Source organism: Larimichthys crocea, chromosome VII (assembly GCF_000972845.2).
Source record: "Larimichthys crocea isolate SSNF chromosome VII, L_crocea_2.0, whole genome shotgun sequence".
Lineage (NCBI taxonomy): Eukaryota > Metazoa > Chordata > Actinopteri > Sciaenidae > Larimichthys > Larimichthys crocea.
In genome coordinates, this window is record NC_040017.1 from 16637182 (window position 1) to 16654888 (window position 17707).

Sequence of the window (17707 nt, forward strand, 5' to 3'; positions counted from 1 at the left end):
TGTGTCTGAAAAAACAGGGTTAAACTGGTTGAGAGGACTCTTCAGTTTTGAGCATTGCAGTGGTTTGCAATGATAATGCAATATAATAATTCTAATCACACTTCCCTAATCTGTAATCACCCAGTTCTACCCTGCATGCATATGAATCTGAACATGTACAATCTGTGCTCTTAAACATGAACCAAAGCCTAATTTCCATGAAGAGCAATTCATTTCATTTCGGAGTAAAACATCTGGAGCTAAATTATCTTCTGAGATTAATTAATTTATGTCCTGCATGTTCTTTCATTCTGCTCATTTGCTGCATGGGTAAAAAGTCTCAAAATAAATAAATAGATCAAAATGATTGTGCAGAGTACACCGAGAACTTCATCCAGGGTCAACAATGTCTCTGTGCTCAAAGACCAACATTATTTTCACATGTTTTCAAGGTTGCTTGTATATTTATATATACAGTATATGCTTCTGAGAGCATGAGCTTTTGGCCAAATGTTGTGTTTCTTACAGGAAAGTAGGTGTATAGCAAATACTAGCAGAGTTAGACGATAAGTTTAGTCCTCTGTAACCTACTCCTCAAATCATTTGAGCCTACATTAGGTGCTATTATTATTACACAACCGAATCTCTCACCCAACTGTCTGTGTTGCATTGTGGGTAATGTAGGCTCCAGGTTTTGACAAGGAAGAAGAATGTGTGGACTTCAAAAAAGTTGATATATCTGGTTCTGCTGCATCAGTTTTGATCCTTTACTCTGTCCCTGAGTGTAACAGTGTTATAGGAGTGTAACAATAAGTCAGTGGAGCCCTCCTTTAACAACTTGTATATAGAATTGTATTTCCTCCCACTGCTTTCAACCTCACACTTACTATCTTTATTATGACTGCTATAGTGTAAAGGCTAGTGCTAAATTGTGTGTGTCCAGCGGGCTGCAGCTATCTGTAATGGTAAGTGGAATGTAGGACAGTTAATAAATTTAACAGTATCAAAGCGCAGCAAAGGGAAAGAAACATGGTCTTTATTGAACCGTTTGGATTGTTTTACTGCTGTCCTGTTAAGCATGCCTATCTCCAAGAATCGCACATCACCATGCCATGGGACTCTGGATCAGCTGACAAAACCGCAAAGCATGCCAGCAAGCCACTGTGTGTGTGTGTGTGTGTGTATGTGTTTGTGTGCAGACGTGCGTTTGCACATGCATGTATTTGCAGTGGGGACTTTGTGCTTGACTGCTTGTGTAACTCTACATATGCTGAGTGCAGTATGTTTGTGTGACAAGGAGACAAAAGAATTCCCAGACAAGGGATTGTGAGAGAGGGATAGAGAGAGAGAGAAAATCCAGATACTTGAAAGCATGAAATGACACCTTAGTTGGACTCCCAATAGTCTCCTCCAGCATCAGTGTCCTCATCATCATCATCCTCCCTGGGATCTTCCATCTTTTTTCTTTTAGTCCTCCATGTCTTTCCTTTTTGTCTCCCTCTTAGTTCCTTTTAGCTTTCCTTCTTTTTCTCTCTCTCTCTCTCTCCTCTCTCTTTTTTTTTATATCTCCTCCCCCTTGGTCTGGCAGTGACATTGGGCTAAAGTGGGACAGAGTGTAGGGAGGCAGTGAGGCAGAAGAGACAGAGAGACAGCCAGGCAGGGAGGCTGCTGCTCTGCTGTGGTGCCCCCCCACTCCCTTCCGCTCCTCCAAGCACATACCTCGGGCACTCCTGGCCCCTCAGGCCTCCCCGCAACATCTGGGGGACCCGCTTTTAGCATGTCACCACTACTCTACTCCAATCTGTAACATTTGTCTCCACAGCTCTTTTGCTTCCCATCATCCCTCATTTCTTTGACTCCTCCTTTTTCCTCCTCCTCTTCATCCTCTTTTGGGTCTCTGTCGTCAAGATGCCCAGCAACAGCGGTGAGGGTGCATCATCATGGTAGAGCAGGCGAACAAGGGGAATGCGTAGGAGAATTGCAGGCCTTCTCCCTCCTCCCCGCTGCCTCCGCCCTACCCCCTCGTTCCCTCGCTCCTCACATCCGCCTGCCATGCAAGGTGCACTCAGCCGCACACAGGCCCCGCTCCCCGATGACCCCCTGCTCCCTGAGATTCAGTATGTGTCACTGTGGTGCTGCTTACATGCTGTGGCACTGTAGTACTCCCACTGAGGACAACATAGCTCTACAAAGGGCAAGGCTTTATTGATTTGTGTGAGAGTTTATCACATGTGTGCCGGCACTCTCCTGGTCTCACTCTTACTCAAGCAGCAGCAGCGTTGTGTGTGCGCAGTATCACTGACTTTCCACAAGTTGATGGTGGAAACTAAACAGCACCTGAACAGATGTCAACGCGCTCCCTTCAGAGCATCCATGATCAGTCTTCTCCCTGTTTGCGGTGTCTTCCTCTCCATAATGGATGACAATCACACAGAAACGACCTGTGTGTGAAATTAGACTGTTCACACACCGTTGTTTTTGTGTTCTCCACAGCAGAAATAAGGTCGCGCTTTAGTAGAGTTCACTCTGTGTGTATGTGTGCGCAGCGATGTTTATAATGCATTAGATATGTCCCGTTAGCCTTCTCATGACTGGCGAGCATGTCTCTATCCATTATCTATGAGACTAAATAATTAAAGACAAAAGCGACACAATGCATGTTGACAAGTCTGGAGTATTTGTTTGTATGCATGTATGTGTCACTGTCAGTGACCAAATGCAGTTGCAGGTAAATGTAGCTGGAACCGTTTGGTTTTGGTTGTGTGTTTGTGCGCTTTGACTTACAGAGCATCATTTTAACAGAACGTACAAACAATCTGAGGAAAGCAGGGTGGTTTTGGCTGCTCTTATTTTAGTATGTTTTCCTTTCTATCTTACTTTCCTAACAATTTTCTCCTCATCACTTTATCCAGACATCCACCCCAGCCTCCATTTTGCTGCTTGAATATTTATGACCATTCCAATTAGTGTGGTAGAGGCCTTTAACCATTACAGAGGGAAAGACAGAGATGAAGACACGGGGAGTGGGCTGATGATAAAAACAGACAGATTATCAGATTTTTTTTTCTTCTTTCTATTTCTTTTGGTTTGGATGAGTGCATTTTTCCATTTCCTTTATTTGTTTTTCTTCTTCCTCTCTCTCTCTCTCTCTCTCTCTCTCTCTCTCTCTCTCTCTCTAGTCTCAAGCATGAGTTGTTCAGAGAGGATGAGGGGTGTGTGGGTGTAAGGGGTGTCACCTTCTAACAACAGATATAGAAAGAGAAACGGAGAGACAGCAGCAGGAGGAGAGACAGAGGTAGAGAACAGAGAAACCAAGGAAACCGATAGATATCGAGATAGGAAAAGACAAAGAAAAACAGGAGACGTGGTGGTGATGTTGGGGAGGGCGGCAGCTGGCATTTGACGGTGAAGCATACCTTTTTAATGAGTGCATTAGTCCTCTGCATACCTCTCCTCAGGTCACCGCATCACGCTGAACCTGGTAAACAGACAGAACAGGGGAGGAGAGGAGGGACGAGAAGGTCAAGGGTTGAGGCTGAAAAACTGAAACACTTGTAGAGAGATAAGAATAGGCAGAGTGTGTATCTTGTGTTTCCCCTTCAATTATTCTGCCTCCGTTAACCATGTGTGTCCTGCACTCATAAAGAGAGAAGAAGAGACAAAGCCTGTGAAAGTCACACAACTCATCTTTATTAACCGTCTCCTGTTATTTTGACATAACCTCTTCTCGTTCCTTACACAAGCTTTTGTTTCTGGTTGAGTCAAAGAAAGCGGCAGTAATATGTCGTCCTTGTGGCTCTTTCTATGTCTGGCTTGTTCTCAGTAGCACTTAACTATTATAGACTACTTTGAATGTGAATAGAGAGAAGATAGGAGCAAGCGTCATTCATTTCATACTTGAGAGAGAGAGAGAGAGAGGCTCAGATAGGGAGAGAGCCTATTGTCACTAGGTGTAGATTTCCCTTTGTCAAACACATGTCAATTCTTCAGACCCAACAGAGGAGAGGAGAATAGGAAAATTATAGCAGCACAGAAAAGGATGAGGGGAGAGAGGGCGGGTTGGAAGGCGGGAGAGGAACAGAGGAGGAGGGGAGTGGTATTGATTTGACACTCGGGGAATCACACCACAGCTCTGTTCATTTTCATTCATCTGCCCTTGTAATGGGGGTGTTAATATGGCAGGTAAGGGGAGAGGGCAGGAGGGGGATTTAGGAGGATGAGAACATTTTATTAGAATCCAATCGTTATTATCCTTCACCCCTGCCCCTACACCGAGCAGACATGCATGTCTGCACTGGTGCACATGCATGTGCATGCACACAAACACACATGCACACGGCCCTGCTTCTAGATGTGAGTGAAGGTGGGGTGAGGGTGTTAATTACATGTTGGGACTGAATGGACTCACAGTTGTACAAGTCATGTTTTATATAGTGTACAGTATGTGTGTGTGTGTGTGTGTGCGGGTATATGTATGACGCAAGGAGGGAGCTTAGATACAGTATTAGCAGCTCAAATGAAATAGCTTTTAGTAGGCCTTCCCAGTGCCTCCTTGAAATCAGCCATAATGGGCCCTTGGTAATTATCAAATAAATTAGCTGGGGGGCGGAGTGGAGGAGGAGAAATCCTTTCGTTCTTTTTCTCTCTTCTTTACCTGTTCACCATTTAAAAGATCTGTTCTTTTCTACATATTTTCTTCATATGATCTTTGCACACAGGCTTTTTGGCATGGGTATGCTGTTGTTATGGAAATAAGGGATGGTTTTATTATAGTGTGCTGCATGTTTTATGATGTACCTTTCTGTAAAATGGTGCTCTTCAGCCGAGGCAGTGTTGATAAATTTAGGACTAGCAAGCCTGCGTGAAGACACAGTTAAAACAAACCACTGATTTTTTTTTTTGTCCTCATGTCCTCAGGCTTATAAAAGCCATTATTTATCGGAGACCATTTAAAATAGTTTCAAACTGCCTAAACTTAATTATTAGTATGATTATTTCAGTAAATAGTTGCAGTGAGGTCACTCTGGTAAGACGGCGAACACTGTAAAAATATAATGAGTCACGGGTGGCCAAAGAATTATTCTTGTATGCATATGCATAAATATTTTTCAGTTCCAAGATACAATAGATGCAATTTGTTTTCATTGGAATCTTATGTAGTTTACCAAATCATAGTTATTACATCACTTTTGTTGCAACCGTTTTCTTTTGACTTATATCTTCTGTTGGCACCACACAAGGAACTTAAGCCTAACCTGGGCCAACATGGTATCACATTTGTGCAAGCTACTCAGCAGGATGCCATGTGTGTCACTGTCAAGATTTCTCCAATGTGTGATTGCTGCTTGTTTGTTAAACCATCTGACTATTATGCCCTTTCGTTATATGGCGTATCTGTTACACCGTATTCACCCAACGCAAATGCATCCACCTTGTTTACCAATGTTCGATGCTCTGTTACTGTCTCTGGTAGGGAGTTGAGTGACTGCTGGTAGGCTGGGCTGTAGCACTGGGCCATATGCCACATTACTATTTTATTACTCTGCCACAGTATCTACTGTAGCTAACATTACCCTCTCTCTCTTTCTCTCTCTCTACCTCACACACACACACACACACACAGTTTAAATGTGCCAACCATTGTACCGCTGAGACCCCTACGATGAGACTTTACGCAAGAAGGTTTTCCTATTTTGGGCCACAGCAGCAGAGCTGTCCGTGGTGGTACCTCAGACAGTATTCCTGAACATTTGGAAATGTAGCTGTCCATGGTGCTGATGTGCTGCAGACCTTCTTCTATCTGTACAACTTCTCCTGGACTGTTTTAAGCATAGTCATATGCACTTATGTAGATTTGTATAATGGCATGTTTTCTAGCTTGTTACAAAGTCCTTAGTTTGCTCACCAGGTCATGCATAAATAATTGATGAATAAAGTTGAGCTAGATGCCTCTCTACTGATGTGCAATAAATCATTAAACATTCTCAGACTTCCTTTGTAGAAATGTTGATTGTGCTGGTTCATATCTTTCTGGGAACAGGTAAAGATAATTAAATATGCTTAATAAATTGTGGGAAGATACAAATTGGTATATTTGTGATCCTGCATCTCCAGTGCAATACCACTGTTTATGTTAAGATTACATTACTTACATAACATACTGTAGAACTGGTAGTGCAATACACTGGGCAGGGCAGCCCAGCTAACAAATTGAGTTTGCATTGGCTATAGTTCGCAGCAGTTTACTTCACTGTCCATCAGGAAGCTCAGTAAATCAGAGAGAGTTGAGGACATCACAAAACCAACAGTTTGTCTATAAAATATGATCCAGTTTCACCCAAATAGTTGGTGGTATGTGACTTTAACTTGCCATAAAGCATTGCGTACTTGATTGTGTCCCAAGTATGAGGTTACATAGTGCAGGTGTGTTTGGGATGCAGAGTGGGAACTGCAGAGACACTATTCACCTGATTATATGTCAGTGTAGCATCGAAATGTGGTAGAAAAGTTTGACATTTTAGTTCTGTGTATGTTTACTAGGAAATGACTATAGAATTATGAGTGTAGTGTGTGTGTGTGTGTGCTTGTTTTTCAGTGGATTTCAGCAGCCTTTGGGGAATAAAGTGCAGCAAAAAACAATGCATTGTCAACGGGACTTTCACTCCAACCACAGGGGACTAGGGGCGTTTATAGAATAAAATAGCTCTCTTCCCTTTTTGCTCTCTTTCTCTCAGCACAGTGCTACTGAGTCGTCCATCACAAAAGTGGTTTTGGATTGATAATGGTAAAACTCAGAAAATTACAGAAGAACTAAGATAGAGCTTTTAATATAGACAACCAAAAACACACCCTCAATACCTCACGCATACCCTGATGTGGACTTATAGGTACACATATTTCATTTGCACTGCAGAATGTGGGACAACTTATGTATGTGTGTGTGCATGTGTAAGAGAGCTAGTAAAATTAGGAATTTAATGATGTGGGGATAGATGGCGACACAGTGGTAGGAAAGAAGAAAAGAGAATAAAAGCAGAAATGAAAAGTTGAATCAGGAGGAGGAGGAGTATAAATAAGGAATGTGTAGGTGTATTCCGCTGTCTGCTCATCGTTGTGGCATCCTGTAGTGAGGATGCTCTGCAGAAAGAAAGAAAAAAAAAAAACACACATACTCACAATTTGTTGAGTGCACTCTGCAAACGTGGATTGTGAGACAGTGGGAGTAAGACTGTGTAGCTCGTGAGACAGATTGTGAGTGTATTGTATGTGTGAGTATTTGTGAGAAGTCCATTTGTACAGACTACTGGTTTGTATTGCAGAGAGCCTGTGATCCATTTAGCCTTAAATTCTGAAAGGCAAACCTTGACAATAATGTTCATTACAGCCTTCAGCGTGTGTTTTTGTTAAAAAGCACCGAGTGAAAAATAAAGTGACATGATGCACAGAGAGATGTGTTGAGCTCTTCTGTGGCCTGTAGCCCAGGCCTGTGAATCAATTACAGATCCATTCAGCAGTTTCTCTCCTCTCCTCTGATCTCCGTCGCCATCATTTAAATGGCTGATTCCGTTTTTACCTCTAATGAAGGGTACTCTGTCGCACACACACACACACAATGCACGCATGCAAAAAAAAAAACACACATGAAACGCACACTTGCACATGTCGCTGTGTGCCACTGCAGCGCCCCCTACCCAGCTGTTGTCACGTGAGTGCACGGGCCCTAGCAACAGCGAGCGAGAGAGTGAACAAAAAAGAGAGATCCTGGCGAGAGCAGGGGAGAGAGGAATGGGTAAAGAGAGGGAGAGAGAAAGAGATGGGAGGGAGGGAGGGAGGGAGGGAGGGGGAGCCGTAGAGCATTAATAAGTGATGAGTCCAACAGTGTGAATTGCTGTTAGTTAGCATTGCTGCAGCGCCGCCTTCATTTGCATGGCAGCACCAAGAACCTCCTTTACTTACGCCATTTCCCCTCTTGCTCTGTTTCTCCTCCCAGTATCACTTTCTTTCTCGCTTTCACTCACTGTTTTATCTATTTCCGTCTCTTTCTTTTCTCTGTGGTCTAGCCGGCATCTCAAAATATGTATATCTTTTCTTAGTTACTTTTTTTTTTTTTTAAATCTTTCCTTCCTGTCTGATCTGATTCTCTTCTCCTCCCAACCTCCCCAGTGGCTGCAACGTTCCTGCATTAACATTACCATCTTCTTTTCTCATTGTTTTGCTCTTTATGATCTCCAATGTTGCTGTTCCTTCCGTTTGATGATAATTTGTTGAAAATGGCAGTAATATACTGTACCTATATTTAGCTGTGCCTTTCCTGCATCCCTTCATCTTCTGCCTCCATCTTTACCTCCCCTTCCATCCCGCCTCCCCTTCCCCTCTGCTGTCTCCCCCACATATCTCAAAGAAGAGGGGTGTCCTCTCTCTGGGGGAACTTTGGGGAAGACAAGTGATGCTCCAGGGCTCCCTAATCCTTTTCTTCACTGTGTGTCTCTCTCTACCTTCCTGTCTCTCTGTCTCGTTATTTGCATGTATGTGTCTGTCTGTGGAATTTCTGGCATACGTGCACACAGCACACACACACACACACATACAGCAGCAGCAGCAGCAGCAGCAGCTCTGCACTTGGCTTGACTTTCCTGCCTCAGGCTGATCAGCTGAACTGACTCCATTACTTACAGACCCCCCTGAAAGAGAAGGAAGAAGAGCACAGACTAGAAGGCGAAAAAAAAAGGCAGGAATAGAAAGAGGTAGAGGGCAGAGGGGAGACTGTAGGAAGAGAGGCCGGGATTGGAGAATAGATGTCACTCACATAGAAAAGGAAATGTTAAAGAAGGAGAGGAAAGGGTTGGGAAATAAGGAGGAAGTTAGGGGCTTTTGCACCTCACTTGGGTGCAGGATAGAAAAATCTCAAAAAAATCTCTTCCTGCCTCCCACAGCAGAAAAAAGAGACACAGACACAGAAGCGCATACATACACACACTCAACAACAACAACAACAGCAACAAACTCCTGGAGGCGTAGGCAGACTAGACGAGAATTGATCTCCTCTCCCACAAGGAGAGTCTTGCAAGGGGGAGAAAGAGAGAGGGAGAGAAAGAGAGATAGAGAAAGACGTGGAGGAATTGTTGTTACCCATGTGTGGCTCTCGGGCCTGCAGGCCCCTCATCCCTCTCACTCTCACTCCCTCCTCTGTCACTCCCAACGGCATGTTTCTCTTTATCTCCCTATCTCTCCCTCCATCAATCTCCATCTGCCGTCCTCCTCCCTGTAGGGTCAGCCCCTTCCTCTCCTCCACCGCCTCCCTCCATCGCCTGCCTGCACCTTCTCTGCTGTTTTAGGTGTGTCACATCTTCAGGAGAACAGGCAGCGACTAGAAATTAAATATCAGGTAGAAAAAAAGGAGAGAGGAAGTGAAGAGTAGTAGGTTCAACTAGGAGCAGTGATGCGAAGACTTGGGATAAAATGATTTTATTAATGAATATTTTGCTTCATATTAGATTAGATGAGATTAGATTAAACTTTATTGTCATTGCCACTCTCATCAACTCTAGTGCTGAAATTTTGACCTGGTTGTTTTTGCTTGGTCTTTGCTCCCTTTATGACTTAAAGCATTGTAACTGCATGCTGCAGCTGCACATGCCTTACACTGATATGTTCAAGGCAATTTAAGATACTCAGATATGCTTCATTTGGCATGTAAATGGTACTAGGACACCATTTATGAAAAGTAATTTTTTGCAATTGCAAACCTTTTTTGTTCGCTTGTCTAAAGGGTATTAACAGACAGACAAATCCTATAGATGGAAACCATGCTGACAGGACATTGAACAGCTTAGTACTGCAAAAATGTTTTTTCTAATTTGCATTTTGTATGAGGATGTTTTGATTTGCGTTACTACACTTCCCATCATGCTCTGTGTGAAGCAAAACACTGACATTTTATTTTATGAACTGAACAATAAATTGATTATTTAGAAAAAGAAAATCATCTGCAGTGAATTGATGAATGAAATGAAAATCCTGAAACAAGGAGGAATGATAGAATACTCAGCCTTGACAAGCTCCTTCTCATTAATGTCCCCTGCACCACTTTCTTTTCTCTCCATTCTTAACCATCTCTGAATTTCTTACTCTACCCCCCAACCCTTCCTCTCCCACCACCCCCTTCTGGTTCTGTCTTCCTCTCTACAGGCATGTTGTGACAGGGTGTAGCAGTGTGTTATACAGGGTTCTACTCGCCAAGTGCATATTATCCTGTAAGGCTTAATACCCAGGTTTGAACAAAAGGGCAGGCTTGGAAATTACAGCTTACGTCGCTTAGCACTCAGCACAACAGTCTGACTCACATGAAAACACGTGTGTGTGAACTTTCACATATGCATGCGGATGCATCGGGCATCTTACACACACACACACACACACACACACACACACATACATTCATATATTTACACAGAGATATTGCAATGCCTTTATAGACATTATCGGACATTTTTAGAGATACAAAACACTGTGTGAAAGTGTGAAATTATCAGTTAATCAATTGATTAGTCAAATGGCAAAAAATAATTAACTATTTCAGTATTATCATTTACTTATTAAATCAACCTAAATTGCACAGTTTTTTCTTTTTATTGCATTATAAATTGAATGTCTTTGGATTTTTGAACAAAGCAAATACTAAAATTCTTGGAAATTTCTGTGGCTATTTTTCACAGTATCTTAATCTTAATCTTATTAATTAATCAACAGATTATTTGATAATGAAATGTATGTATAATGTATGAAAAGACCAACTGCAAGGTGGAATAGTGCACATTTTGTTTAGTCAGTCAAAACTTGTCAGCTTTGACACAAGAAGTAAAACCTTCAGTCTTCTTCACATCTCAGTCTTGTTAGAGTGATAGAGCGTGTGTGTGTGTGTGTGTGTGTGTGTGTGTGTATGCGTGTGTGGCAGTGAGCCAGACCAGTCCTCTCTGTTTTAATAAATCTCCTTTCGATGGAGTTGTGCAGCTATAAAATACATCGATTGTCGTTGCTCACATTGTGGCAGGAGACACACACACACACACATACACACACACACACACACACATATACACAGTGGTTTGGTTATTATCTACACATTCATATCTACACATGTTCATTGATACTCACACAGGCAGAAAATCATGTATTGACATTTTGACATGCATCCATGCAGATTTACGTACAATAAACATAGATTTTGTTTATTAACTACTGGTATTGACTTAAAATTTAAGAGATAAAGTACTCAAGTTTTCACACTACAGCAGCATCTTCTAAACACATCTTACAGCTAACACCCAAAATACTTGAGAATGAAGTTCTCCAAATAATCCTTGGAGCTGTGTTGAGAGTTTGCGTGTGTGTGTCACATACTTTCAGTATTCAACTATTCAGTTCACCTGTGTTTTACTCAAGTCCTCTCTTGTCAACACTGCAAAGAGACATTGAAACATCATGTACAGCAAACAACAGCCAGCATGTCCACACACGTACACACACATATACTGCAAAAGCATTCGCATAACCAAACAATCTGCAATCTACAACAAACTCTGAAGTGCACACTGTCTAAAATAACCCTTTGAGGGGGAACCGAATACAAAAAGATTCAGAGAAGCGGAAATAATCAAACACTGAAATACACTCTCCTCGTCTCTCTTCCTTCCATCGCTCTCTTCTCTCTCACATACACATCCATGCACATGCTGTCTCTATTGACATGAAGATAAATCACAGGAAGACCAAGCAGTCACTGATGTGAAATGAAAATGACTCTAATCTGCTGTTACCATAACACACACAGACACATCAATTATTAACACCTACAATAACTCTCCTCTCTCTTTCTCTTTCTTCCCATCTGTCTTTCTCTATTGTGTATATCTCACTAGATGGATGGAACAGAGTATGTTAAAAGCTCCCATGTGTTCACTTAAGCCTTTTGAAGACATGTATATTCTAGTCATGCTTTTTCAGTGATTTCTCTGGAAAATGTGCTTGAGTTTTTGTCATGAAGGTCAGAGCGTCTTATGAAAGAGAGGTTGGCATCTAGAATATTTCAAAAGCAGCAAATATCTTACATGACCAGTCCCTTACTGTCTTCAAGGCCAAATGTATAGAAATGAGAAGTATTGAATTTGTATGATCCTGATGATCTTGAAGAGTGTTTTAGTGCAGGTGCAGACAAGAAACACATGTTCAAATGTGTTCTTTTCTTCTTTCACGTATGTGATATGCACTGAAATGTAGTGCAACAGATAGAGAGTGACTGTGCCATCTCACTTTAAATTTGTATATTTTTAGAATAGATGTAATATTATCTATCCATAAAAAGACCAGAAAGTAAGCAAAGCCCCATGGTGGACAGTACAAAATCTAATTTCAAACCAAATTATCAAATCACAATCCCCCAAATGTGATTATCGGCTAGAATATTTGATTAAGTAACCTTAATCCTTAACAGAGCAAGTAGGGCTCAAAATTGAGACTGAAGCAGACAAGAAACCTGCCCAATGCAAATATACCCGCATAGACACAGTGCTTTAAATTCAAATCATATGCCTTTAATACAATGGCTTATTTGTTACTCAAATCTGTTGACTAATACTTCAAATCCTTCTCCTTTCTTCTCTCTCTGCTGTCCTCCACAGGTAACCGTTTCTTCCTGACCTCATTTGGCGCTTTGTATATCTCAGAAGTGCAGAAGGAAGATGCTCTGTCCACCTACCGCTGCATCACAAAGCACAAGTACAGTGGAGAGACTCGCCAGAGCAATGGAGCCAGGCTCTCTGTTATGGGTAAGTTGCTAAATGCCAATTAAAAAGTAGTTGAGTTTTAGTTTTAAGGGGAAAGTTTTGGGGAAATCTCTCTTACATGCTTTCTTGCAAAGAATTGCAGGAGTTGGTTAGCATAAAGACTGTAAACAGGGGGAAACAGTTAGTTTGGCTCTGTCCAATGGGAACAAAATCTGCCTACCAGCACCTCTAAAACTCACAAATGAGCATGTTGTATTGTTTTTGTTTAATTCATTCCAAAACCAAGTCTAAAATGACACAAGTTGCAGTGTTATGGGTAAATTATTTATTTCTTGGCCAGAGCAAGTCACTTCCTGGAGTCATTATAAAGTTGCCAGACAAAACAGGAAGTTACTACAAGTGGCTAAAACCCACTATAGAAAATAACAGCTATCATTTTACATTGCAGTTTTTGTATCAATTAAATAAACGAGATATAGCATGTTTGCTTTAATGCTTGAATTTTGTTCAGAGCCTGGTTTTCCAGGCCTTTTGCTTGGCTAACCATCCACTGCCGGTAGCTTTGTATTTACTGTTTAGACATGAGAATCGTATCTTCCTTCTCATCTAACTCTTCACAAGAAGTAAACAAGTAAATTAACCAAAATGACAAATGAAAATTTTTGCTTCATCTACAGACCCTACGGAGTCCACCCCGTCAGTGCTGGACAGTTTCCAGTCCGGTGAGGTGCAGGTGGGGCACAGTGTGGAGTTGCCCTGCATCGCATCTGGATACCCAAACCCCACCATCCGATGGCTAAAGGATGGTCGGCCCTTACCTGCAGACTCACGCTGGACCCGGCGGATCACCGGCCTCACCATTTCCGACTTGAGGCTCGAAGACAGTGGAAACTACATCTGTGAGGTCACCAACAGCTTTGGCTCCAAAGAGGTGACGGGTCACCTCAACGTCATAGGTGGGTAAAGGACTGAGTATAGCAGAGTAATAAAATACCAGTATTTGAGTCATGTGACCACCCCTCTCAGCACACAACAAATCTTTTCATCCACCTCTCCTGACCTCCACTATTCTACACTGACAACTACAGATGGAGCAAAAGAGTGAGATGGACAGAGGTAATGAATGTGATGTCAGGTCATGGACAGGCGCGATGGAGACATCATGTAAGGTCTGTTGGCTTTGCACTAGCCCCGTGCCTCCTACACGCCTCCCCTTCCCCAACCCACCCTCGTCTGGAGCGAATATGAGCTTGATCTCCAAGGACAGCTTGTTCCCCCCGCTGTGTTCTCAAACCTCAGTGAGGCGTCGCTACGGCGGCAGAGCAGAACAACGGTGGTGCTGGCCTGTCTCTCTGTTTACAGAGGATGTGAGAGAGGGAGAATTTCATAATGTTGTTTGTATGAATGAAAGACATGTGAGGAGGTGGTGCGGAGAAAGAAGATGGCACACTTGTGGAGAGGATAAGGGGGAAGCGGAGGAAGTGGGGGGTGGAAATTTGAGTGTGGTTGGGAAAAGGGTGAAGTTAGTGGACACTGGGCAGAGTGGCCACAGGGCACATCACTGCAAAACCCACAAACCTGCTATGACAGGTCATAGAAGGTGGTACACACACACATAGACACACACACTTTTGGTTACACAACTTACAGTACATTTATTACCCGTGAAGAAAGTCTTACACATGCACTGTCGCTCAGTCACACACATGCTTACACACATTCAGCAGCCTCCAGCACTTAACACCAGCTGCTTTATTGCTCACTGACATTTTCTCCCCTTTCTGTCTTTCTGTCTCGGTTTTCCTTGCTGCTTAGCACACACACACACACACACACACACACACACACACACACACACGCACACGCACAAGCAATGGCAAAAATCTTGATACACACAAAAAACAAATACACGGTCACAACAAAATATGATTTCTGTTCCCTGGCCAGCGTAGCATAGGTCAATAAAAATTGCAAGACATGAAACATGCCTGCATACACACCAAGTACTGTTCCTTCAATATTTAGGTAGTAACTTGCAAAAGAGAAGATATGACTGACATTTCAAAAAGCATGTCTTCTCTTTCTTAACTTGGCTCTACCTCTTATCTCCAGAGCCACTGCGGGTCACCTTGTCTCCCAAGAACCTGAAGACGGGGATCAGCAGTACAGTCATCCTCTCCTGTGCCGTCCAGGGTTCCCCCCACTTTATCGTGTCCTGGTACCGTAACACAGAACCTGTCCTACCCGATCAGCACTTTTCCATCCAGGGGGCTCACAATGAGACATTGTTCATTTCCGCTGCACAGAAGAGACATTCAGGAGCTTACCAATGCTTTGCTACGCGCAAGGGCCAGACTGCCCAGGACTTCTCCATCATACTGCTGGAAGGTAAGGACAGAAAGGGATTTGTCTCTTTCTTTTTATGTCTTATACTTAACTTCATACGTCTGTTATCGGGATATCAGTTGGCAGTTTGTATTTTCACAAAATACTGTGGATAGGATGTGAAGAGGGCAGCAGAGATTGATGGATTTAAAACTGACACAATGGCAATTGCATCTAGTTTGATCTCTCTATTTCAATTTATTTACCATTTGTTTCTAAATTCACACCTCTCGTCATGTGATTGTTCCTCAGATGGCACACCCCGTATTGTTGCCTCCTTCAGTGAGAGGGTGGTGGTCCCGGGTGAACCGTTTTCCCTGATGTGCGCAGCCAAAGGAGCCCCTCCTCCCACCATCACCTGGACGCTGGACGACGAACCTGTGGCCCGTGACCTGTCACGCGTCAGAGCCAGCCAGTACACGCTCTCCGACGGCAGCACTGTGAGCCACGTCAACGTCAGCAGCCCGCAGATTCGCGACGGAGGAGTGTATCGGTGCGCCGCACGAAACTCGGCCGGTAGCGCCGAGTACCAAGCGCGCATAAACGTAAGAGGTGCCTGTCTACTTTTCAATATCAGTCATACAGAGGCTTCTCATAGCCTGACCCCTACCCCTACCCTGACCCATATCCTATCCTGTACCCTTCTATATCTCTACCTCTATCTCTGTGTGTGTTTTCTCTTGTTTTGTTTTTTTATGTTTTGTTTTGTCAGTCTTTACAATCTTTACGTTAATTATCCGCAGCAGTCAGTGTTTGGTTCCTCCAGCAGCCCATATAGTGAATGTCGTCTGTCACATTCTCTATCTCTTTCTTCTCTGTCTCCTCAAGCTTACTGTGCTGTTGTCTCACTCACCGTAGTTCACATGTAGCCCGTGTGTACGCACACATACATACGAACACACGTAAAGAAAACAAATGTTTGCAGGCGGACAAAATGTTAAAATAGAGACTTTGCGTGGAGAGAAAAAGTGGCTAAAGGACAGGAAGTGAGACACTTTAGAAAAGAAAGAAACAGATGGAAAGGAGCGTCGGGAAGAGAGAAGACACAAAAAGAGTACGCTTGTGTCTGTTGGGGGAGTGATGGTGAACTCTGGTGACAGGGCTAGTGATGTCACTGTCGTCTGAGACGACAAGGATGAGTAGTGACACCGATGGACAGGGCTGTATCTCGGTCTCCCTCTCTCTCTCTCTTCTCTGTCCTTTGGTGAGATGTGTAGTTGTGACATGTGAGTCTGCTCTAAGGAGACATGCCAGAATGATCATTGGAGTGAGAATTGCCAGAGAGCTTCTGATCTACATGCAGCACATACTGACACAAATACAACCAATACGCACGCACATGAAACAGCAGTAAGACACTAGTATGCTTAGCCACTCACTGAAATGTGATACACTCAACTTATCCCATTCAGCGAGGGTCCAGTAGCAAGGATACTGAGCCACACAGACATAGCTGAACACACACGCATGTGTATACTATATATGTGTATGTGTGTGGCGCCGTGTGTGTGTGTGTGTGTGTGTGTCTGTGCGACGGTGCTACTGAATAATACATCTTTCACTCGTCAGAACTTCAAAGCTCAGCACATGCTGAGAAAGGGAGGAGAGTGAAAGAGAGAGGGAGATGTGGGGGTAGAAGGGCTGGAAGGAGAGACAAAAACAAAGATACAAGACGAACAATGGTGAGAAGGTCAGAGAAGAAGTGACAGATGATTGAGTGATAGCTCTCAGTGCCTTCAAATGCTAAACACATTTTGTGCCGTCTGTCTGTCTGCCCGCCTGCCTACAGCCTTCAGTCTCTGTCTTTTGGCAATGATACACGACCAACATATTGAGGCAGTCAAGCTTCATTTGTATTACATTTTTATATTTTTTCAGGGGTATAATTCACGTTCATTTTGTTCCAGTTAGTCCACCAGTTACACGTTGAGGTCACTACTGCTCATTCTCACTGCCACTTCACATACTAAAGCCCGTTCAGCATGACCTTCATAGCTTGAATGTTGACATGTTCATTAGTTATAAAGCAAACAAAAGGATCCATTTATTACATTGCAGCCATGGAAAATGCACAGTGAAATAAAAAGTACATTGCACACATGGGCACAAACAGTCCATGAATAGGTTGTTAAAGCTGATGAGTTCTGTCCTGCAGCACCCAACACAAATGTGGCAGGTGCAGGATACTTTTACCATAAAGCAGTCAGGGGCGGCTGATCAGCATGAATGAATCTTTAATATATGAAAATTTGACACTCAACTGGAAGCCTCTAAATAAAGTACAAAATAAATTGTCAGTTTAATTTTTCTCTTCTGTTTCACCCACTCACTTTCCACTCTCTCTTGTTAGACCAGTTGTGTGGGTTACATTAAATGTTGGTTTGTTTAAATGTCAGTAACATTAAATGAAATTGCCATTGCTAATCCAACCTGACCCATAAACAACTCTTGCTGCTGCTGACTGCGTTTGGTCGGTGTTTGTTACTGAGGGAAACAATGTGAAAAAAATCCGAGAAACAGAGACATTTTAATCCACATTTGTTCCCACTGCTCAAAGCTGA

General features: G+C 42.9%; 1 protein-coding gene across 2 annotated transcripts in view; it reads left to right on the top strand.

The window, feature by feature from the left end:
* The window catches only part of dscaml1 (Down syndrome cell adhesion molecule like 1), a 92741-nt gene that overhangs the window by 45208 nt on the left and 29826 nt on the right, over positions 1-17707 (top strand). For both annotated transcript variants that reach the window (XM_019274407.2, XM_019274401.2), the window contains exons 4-7: positions 12657-12803; positions 13439-13717; positions 14874-15149; positions 15399-15698. In XM_019274407.2, the coding sequence (XP_019129952.1) occupies positions 12657-12803; positions 13439-13717; positions 14874-15149; positions 15399-15698 (1002 nt within the window). The remainder of the gene's footprint in view (positions 1-12656; positions 12804-13438; positions 13718-14873; positions 15150-15398; positions 15699-17707) is intronic.